The sequence below is a fragment of the Colobus angolensis genome, unplaced genomic scaffold, assembly GCF_000951035.1.
Source record: "Colobus angolensis palliatus isolate OR3802 unplaced genomic scaffold, Cang.pa_1.0 Scaffold281, whole genome shotgun sequence".
NCBI classification, from domain to species: Eukaryota; Metazoa; Chordata; class Mammalia; order Primates; family Cercopithecidae; genus Colobus; species Colobus angolensis.
In genome coordinates, this window is record NW_012116055.1 from 913,508 (window position 1) to 920,648 (window position 7,141).

The following is a 7,141-nucleotide window of genomic DNA, read 5'->3' on the forward strand; positions in this document are numbered from 1 at the left end:
CAGTGAGCTGATATCGGGCCACTGCACTCTAGCCTGGGTGACAGAGCAAGACTCTGTCTCAAAAAAAATCATGCTAAATGCAATGAAGTGTCCTGGATTAGCTCCTGGAACAGACAAAGGATATGACTAGAGAAAGAGTGGTAAAATCTGTAGTTTAGATAATAGTAATGTACTCATGTTAATATCTTGGTTTTGACGAATGTACCGTGGTATATGAAATGTTAGCATTTGGGGAAACTGGGCAAAGGGTATGCAGAAATTTTCTGGGATATCTTTGCAATTTTTCTGTAAATCTAAAATTGTCCCAAAGTAAAGTTTATTTTAAAAAAAGACTATGAAGTTTATGTAGTATAATGAAAAACTGCTTACAAACTAATGTGGAAAAAAGTAACCAGAACACAAAATTATAAAGATGCTACTTTACAGCTGTGTGAAACAGCAGCAAATACCATTGTCACTGTCAAGAGAAAAAGTCAAAAAATTTACCTTTCTACAGAAAAACAAAGGCTAGGGGAACTATACCAAAATGTATTAATATTTTGGTGGTGAGATTCCATGATTTTTTTTCTCTTTTCCTAGTACTTTATGTTTTCCAAACATTCCTTTTGGGCTATGGATCACTTCTATAATGAAGAAAATATATCCTTATTTGTAAAATGTGACATCTGAAGGTTAGCCTTCTATTGCAGCCTTATATTTTCTTAAAACTTTCAGAAAAAGGGTTAGAGAAATCTCCAAAGAGAAATGTGGGGTATAACTCTCTTGCATGTGGGGTTATGGTGGAGGGGCTGGGCTGGCTCAGATGAGGAGTTATTACTTCAGGGTGTTCCATTTATCTTCAGAAAGCAGAAATCTCTCATCAGCTCAGCTGTTTGGGCAAAAAGCGTATTAGGAGTCATATTGCTAAGTTCCCTTACCTTTCCAAGTCTGCTTCTTTAGCTGTAAAAGGTCCTTTCAGCTCCAATTTGGGTGATTATTCTACTAAAAATGGCCCTTTTAGACCCTATGTTTTCCTGAGAGACTAGTATGTTGGATCTGCATTTGTTTCTGAGCCGTTTACTCTAAAGTTGACTCTAGGTGGGGCCTGTGGACACGTTAGTCCCTGACCTTCTTCAATTGCACCTTGATCTTGGTCATTTTCCCTGTATCCTTTGGATTGTGCCTGCTAGGGCCACTGGTGAACTTCAGCTTCACAGATTTTCAACAAACATCGCTTGTGTTTTTGAATAATAAGTATCTACCTTCAGAAGCTGGGTTACCTGGGTCCTTCTTAATCTTCCTCTCTATGAGGTGCCCCGTGTCCTCACTTGCAACCTTACCCTGCCTGTAGAAGGCAGTCAGGTGCGTGGATCGTCCTCTGGACTTTAGGTGAATCCATATTTTTTTTCCCTCCAATTGTAAAATAAGTGAGACCCACCTGTTCTTCATCTCAGATTATTGTGGAGTTTTCTTTTTTTTTTTCTTAAATCACAATTATGTACTGGTTCTAATGTTCTCTTTTGTGTGTTATTCCATCCCTTTATCTATAGGAATGCCATTACACTGTGCTTGGAGATGCTTTTAAGGAATGCTTTGTGAGTAGACCACATCCCAAGCCAAAGAAGTTTTCAAATTTTGAAAAAAGAGCAAAGATATTCTGTGCCCGACAGAACTGCAGCCATGACTGGGGAATCCATGTGAAGTACAAGACATTTGAGATTCCAGTTATAAAAATTGAAAGTTTTGTGGTGGAGGATATTGCAACTGGAGTTCAGACACTGTACTCGAAGTGGAAGGACTTTCATTTTGAGAAGACACCATTTGATCCAGCAGAAATGTCCAAATGATATCAGGGCCTCAATCTTCAGCTACAGGGAATGAGTAACTGAATGGAGAAGAAACAAATGTAGTAGGTATAATCATGGATCGCTTGTACGCCTGTGAAGATACTTTTTTAAAAATAACAGTTTGTAATATATTATATATGCAAAGCACACGAGTGAATCACAGCACTGAATATTTTGTAGGCCAACAGAGCTCTTAGTACTTGGGAAAAATTAAAAAGCCTCATTTCTAGCCTTCTTTTTAGAGTCCACTGCCAACACACACACAGTAATCACTCTGTACACACCAGGATAGATGAATGAATGGAATGTTGGGAATTTTTATCTCCTTTTTTCTCCTTAACCTACTGTAAACTGGCTTTTGCCATTAAAAATCTACTGAAATTGTTCTTTTGAAGGTTACCAGTGACTCTGGTTGCCAAATCCACTGGGCACTTCTTGACCTTCTATTTGACCTCTGCACATTTGGCCCTGTTGAGCACTCTTCTTGAAACTGTCCCTGGGCTTTTCTCTCTTCTGGTTCTATTCTAGTCTTTTTTATTGAGTCCTCCTCTTTGCTGATCACTTAAGGGTTGATAATTCCAAGAGTTCAATATATATACATGTATATACTGTACATATGTATATATAACTATTATACATACATACAGGTATGTATATGTAATGGTTATATGTACTCATGTTCCCTGTGTAGCAACGTGTGGTACGGCTACACAGAGAACATGAGTACCTAAAGCCATTTTTATGCTCACTACTAAAAGCTGTCCACTCTAGAGTTGCTGTAGGTAGCAATGTGTGTCCACTCTACAGTGGACAGCTTTTAGTAGTGAGCATAAAAATGATAAAATACTTCTTGAAAACTTAGTTTACTATATATGTTGCCCTATTAATATGTGTCATTGTTCTCTTTGACAATTTTCCTTTAATGGTTGATGTTCAACACCTGGACTGAATGTCTGTTCTCAGATCCCTTGGATGTTACAGGTGAGGCAGTCTGACTGTCCTTTCTACTTGAAAGATTAGAGTGTGTATCCAAATGGCATTCATGTGTCACTTAGCAAGGTTTGCTCATGCTTCAAAGAGCTTAGTTTGTGGTTTTTCTAGACATGTAAGCAAGTGCCTGAGTTCCCTGGAGATCAACAGGATGAGGTGTTCCAGCCGCCTCTCTCTCCATGCTAGTGAGCAATGGTGCAGGCAGGGAGCCAGAGAAACTTGCCAGTTATATAACTTCTCTCTGGCTTTTCTTCATCTATAAAACAAGGATAATACTGACCTGTAAGGGTTAGTGGAGAGTTTTTAATTAAAAGAATGTGTGAAATGTACATGACACAGTAGTTGCTTGATGATTACTAGTAGCAGTATTCTTACTAAGATCCAATACAAATTAATTTAAACCAAGTTCATGAGTTGATTTTTTTTCATTTTCCATTTGTATTTTATTGAGTGTCTGTTCTTATGTGATTGTTTTTTAATTGCTATTTGACATGGTTTGGCTCTGTGTCCCCACCGAAATCTCATCTTGAATTATAATCCCCATGTGTCAAGGGAGGGACCTGATGGGAGGTGATTAGATCACGGGGGCAGTTGTCCCCATGCTGTTCTTGGGATAGTGAGTTCTCATAAGAGCTGATGGTTTTATAAGTGTTTGACAATTCCTCCTTTACGCACACACTTTCTCTCTCATCTGCTGCATGTAAGACGTGCCTGCTTCCCCTTCGGCCATGACTGTAAGTTTCCTGAGGCCTCCTCAGCCATGTGGAACTGTGAGTCTATTAAACCTCTTTTCTTTATAAATTACCCAGTCTCAGGCAGTTCTTTATAGCAGTGTGAAAATGGACTAATACAGTACTGTTTAAGAACTCCAATAGGAGGTGTAAAACATCTACCAGAAATAGATTTAATAAGAGAAAAAAAAATTTTTTTTTTGAGATGGAGTCTCACTCTGTTGCCCAGGTTGGAGTATAGTGGTGTGACCTTGGTTCACTGCAATCTCTGCCTTCTGGGTTCAAGTGATTCTCCTGCTTCAGCCTCCCAAGTAGCTGGGTACAGGCACCTGCCACCACACCCGGCTAATTTTTATTACTTTTAGTGGAGTCAGGGTTTCACCATGTTGGCCAGGCTGATCTTGAACTCCTGACCTCAAGTGATCCACTTGCCTCTGCCTCCCACAATGTTGGGATTACAGGCATAAGCCACCATGCCTGGCCAAGAAAAGTTCTTTTAAGTGTGTAACTGATTCCATTTGGATGAAGGTGAATAGCCCTCTTCAGCCAACTGAGGCAGGCAGACTGAAGTGAAATAAGGAAAACTTAGCATTTCCTTGTTTGACTTTTAATGGAATAATGTCATTGCCAGGCATGGACTCAAAGTAGGCACTTGGTTAATATGTACTGAATGAAAGAGATGAGTAGGTAGGCTTTTAGGAAGTGGATCTCTTGACTGACTCCCAAATGCTGGTCATTGCATTTCTAGACCAAAGGCCACATTTTAGAAACAACTGGGGAGTCTTCTTCATGGACACATGCCCAGCCCCATTAGAGCATCCTGGCAGGGTGTCCAGCCATGTACATGTTTTGGAGCTCCTGTGGTTGAGACACCACCTGTTATACAACCACCACCTTGTTATCTCTGCGGTCCGGGCCTGTGCTGATGCTGTGATATTTTCACCCTGAAATGAAGACTCATCTCAACATCAAGGTCAGTAAAACAATTCCTGTCCTTAAAATTGATTCATTATTATTTGAATTTCAAACAGCAGACCGACCATAGCTCAGTGTTTCTCAAGAGCATCCTGTGGAGCCCAGTGTGTGAGACGCCCAGAAGAAAGCACTCTGTGGTCAGGTGGGTTTCTGTGCCATTTGCTGCCACCTTCCCTGCAAACAGTGATTTACAGCACACATTGTTCTTGTGTCTGTTCTGCAGTGATAAAACCCATTTAACTCAGTGGTTCCCAAATGTACTGACCCTGGGTCTGTTTTACTCAGGGGACACTGTTAACATCCTGTAGAAGCACAGTAGCAGGTACCCAGCCTACATACGAAAAGACAACCAGAACCAAATTTGGCAGGCACATGCCTGGAACTCTGTTTCATTGTAATATAAAACTACGAATTTCATTCAATAAATCTATATTGAATATGTAGGATTCACTCTTGGGATGTCAACTTTTAAAAATAAGAATATCAGCTACCATTATGTAATCTTTTTTCATGATAATTATGCTGTCTGGTTGAACACAAACTGGCTGGGTGTTAAAATCCACTTGTGTTTATGACATTTAATAATGTCCTAAGAAGGCAGCCAGAAGAACCTTGGTTACTATTTTTCAAAAGTGGCTCTGCATTGCTCCTACATAACCCCGTGCATTACTCCAGTCCTGTTACAGCCCTGAAAGGGAAACTGCGAAAAATAAAGTTCTTCATTTAGGTGACTAGAACTCCCAATATTTTTGCCCTAGGGAATACTGAGGGACAAATCTCCAAGATCACAAATTATTAATGGTTGCCCCAGAACTGCTGGTGGCCATATCCCCTGGCATATGGAAGGGCCCAGAAGAGGCCACTCTCCTGCAGAGGCCAATAGAAGGTATGATTGGCGGAGGGATGGGGGGTGGTTGGAGGGGCAAATGGAAGGGAGCTTGAGTCACTAGATCCAATCGAGCCCACAGTCATGGCCACCACTGTTCCTCAAGTTCTATGAGCCAGCTGTTTTTTTTTTTTTGCTTTAGCTAATTTCAGTTGTGCTTCTACCACAGCTAAGATTCATGCCTAATGTATCTTTCCCCTAGATTACTCCCTACGTACTGTAAAAATCTGGTGTGTAAATACACATGAAGGGCATCCCTTGTCCTTATTTGCTATGTTAAAAATATTAACTCTTAGGTTGCTGTGGATGCCAGGAATGCCTTTTTCCCTAGGAGGGATCAGGCAGTAATGAATTTGGAAAACTATCAGAACAAACATGGGAATCTTCATTCCCAAAGAATATGGGAGGGAGAACAGCATATTTTTAATTTGGATAGTAAGATGACCAGCCATTAAAGAACCAGGTAAAAGAAGTTCGTTTATTTAGGCTTGTTAGTGGGCAAGGTTGAGACACTGGCCAAGATACTTTTTTTTTTTTTTTCTGGGGGGGTGATAGGGTCTCACTTTGTTGCCCAGGCTGGAGTGCAGTGGAACAATCATGGCCTCGACCTCCCAGGCTCAAGTGGTCCTCCCACCTCAGCCTCTTCAAAAGCTGGGACCACAGGTGCACACCTGGCTGATTTAATTAATTAATTTCTTTTTGTAAAGTGTTGCCCAGGTTGGTCTCAAACTTCTGGGCTCAAGCAACCCTCTAGCCTCGGCCTCCCAAAGTGTTGGGATTATAGGCATGAGCCACTGTGTCTGGCAAAGATATTTTTACTGAAAAAGACAGAGGGTATACTTGGAGGTAAGGGACCCAATTCCATTAGTCTAGCCACAAGCATCTGTTTCCTCATAACCACGGTCTTTGGTTGGGCTGCTGTAACTAAATATGAACTGGGTGCCTTATAAACAATAGACATTCCTCACAGTTCTGGCCGAAAGTCTAGGTTCAAAGCACTGGCAGATTCAGTATCTGCTGAGAACCCACTTTCTGGTTCACAGATTTTCTGGTTCACAGATGGTACCTTCTTGCTGTGTTCTCCCATGGTAGAAGAAATGAGGGGGGTCTCTATCTTGAGCCTCTTTTAAGGCACTACCCCCATCCATGAGGGCCTCACCACCATGATCTAATCACCTTCCAAAGGCCCCAGCTTCTATGACCATCACCTAGGGGGTTAAGGTTTCACCACGTGAATTTTGGGGAGGATACAAACATTCAGACCATAGGAGCCACTGAATGTGGGGAGCAAGACAGCTCCCCAGCTGCTCAGTAATGGAGAGCTAAGAGGGTGGAGGTCTGTTTTCTCAGCCATTCTTAGTGTTTTTATTCTAGGACTGATCCTAACATGAGGATCACAGGCTTTTTGTACAATGGAGTTCTGCTTGTATTTTTTTTTTTGAGATGATGGAGTTTTGCTCTTGTAGCCAGGCTGGAGTACAATGGCATGATCTCGGCTCACTGCAGCCTCTGCCTCCCAGGTTCAAGCAATTCTCCTGCCTCAGCCTCCCATGTAGCTGGGTTTACAGGCGCCCAACACCATACCTGGCTAATTTTTGTATTTTTAGTAGAGAGGGTTTTACCATGTTGGCCAGGCTAGTCTAGAACTCCTGACCTCAGATGATATACCCGCCTCGGTTTCCCAAAATGCTGGGATTATAGCCAGGCTGGAGTACAATGGCATGATCTCGGCT

The 7,141-nt window shown here is 41.5% G+C and overlaps 1 protein-coding gene across 1 annotated transcript in view; it reads left to right on the forward strand.

Moving 5' to 3' along the window:
- The window catches only part of DDX58 (DEAD (Asp-Glu-Ala-Asp) box polypeptide 58), a 78,266-nt gene extending 75,045 nt beyond the window's left edge, over nucleotides 1–3,221 (forward strand). The window contains exon 18 of the mRNA XM_011948654.1: nucleotides 1,530–3,221. Coding sequence (XP_011804044.1) covers nucleotides 1,530–1,826 — 297 coding nt within the window. The 3' untranslated portion in view covers nucleotides 1,827–3,221. The remainder of the gene's footprint in view (nucleotides 1–1,529) is intronic.
- Nucleotides 3,222–7,141: the final 3,920 nt, after the last annotated feature.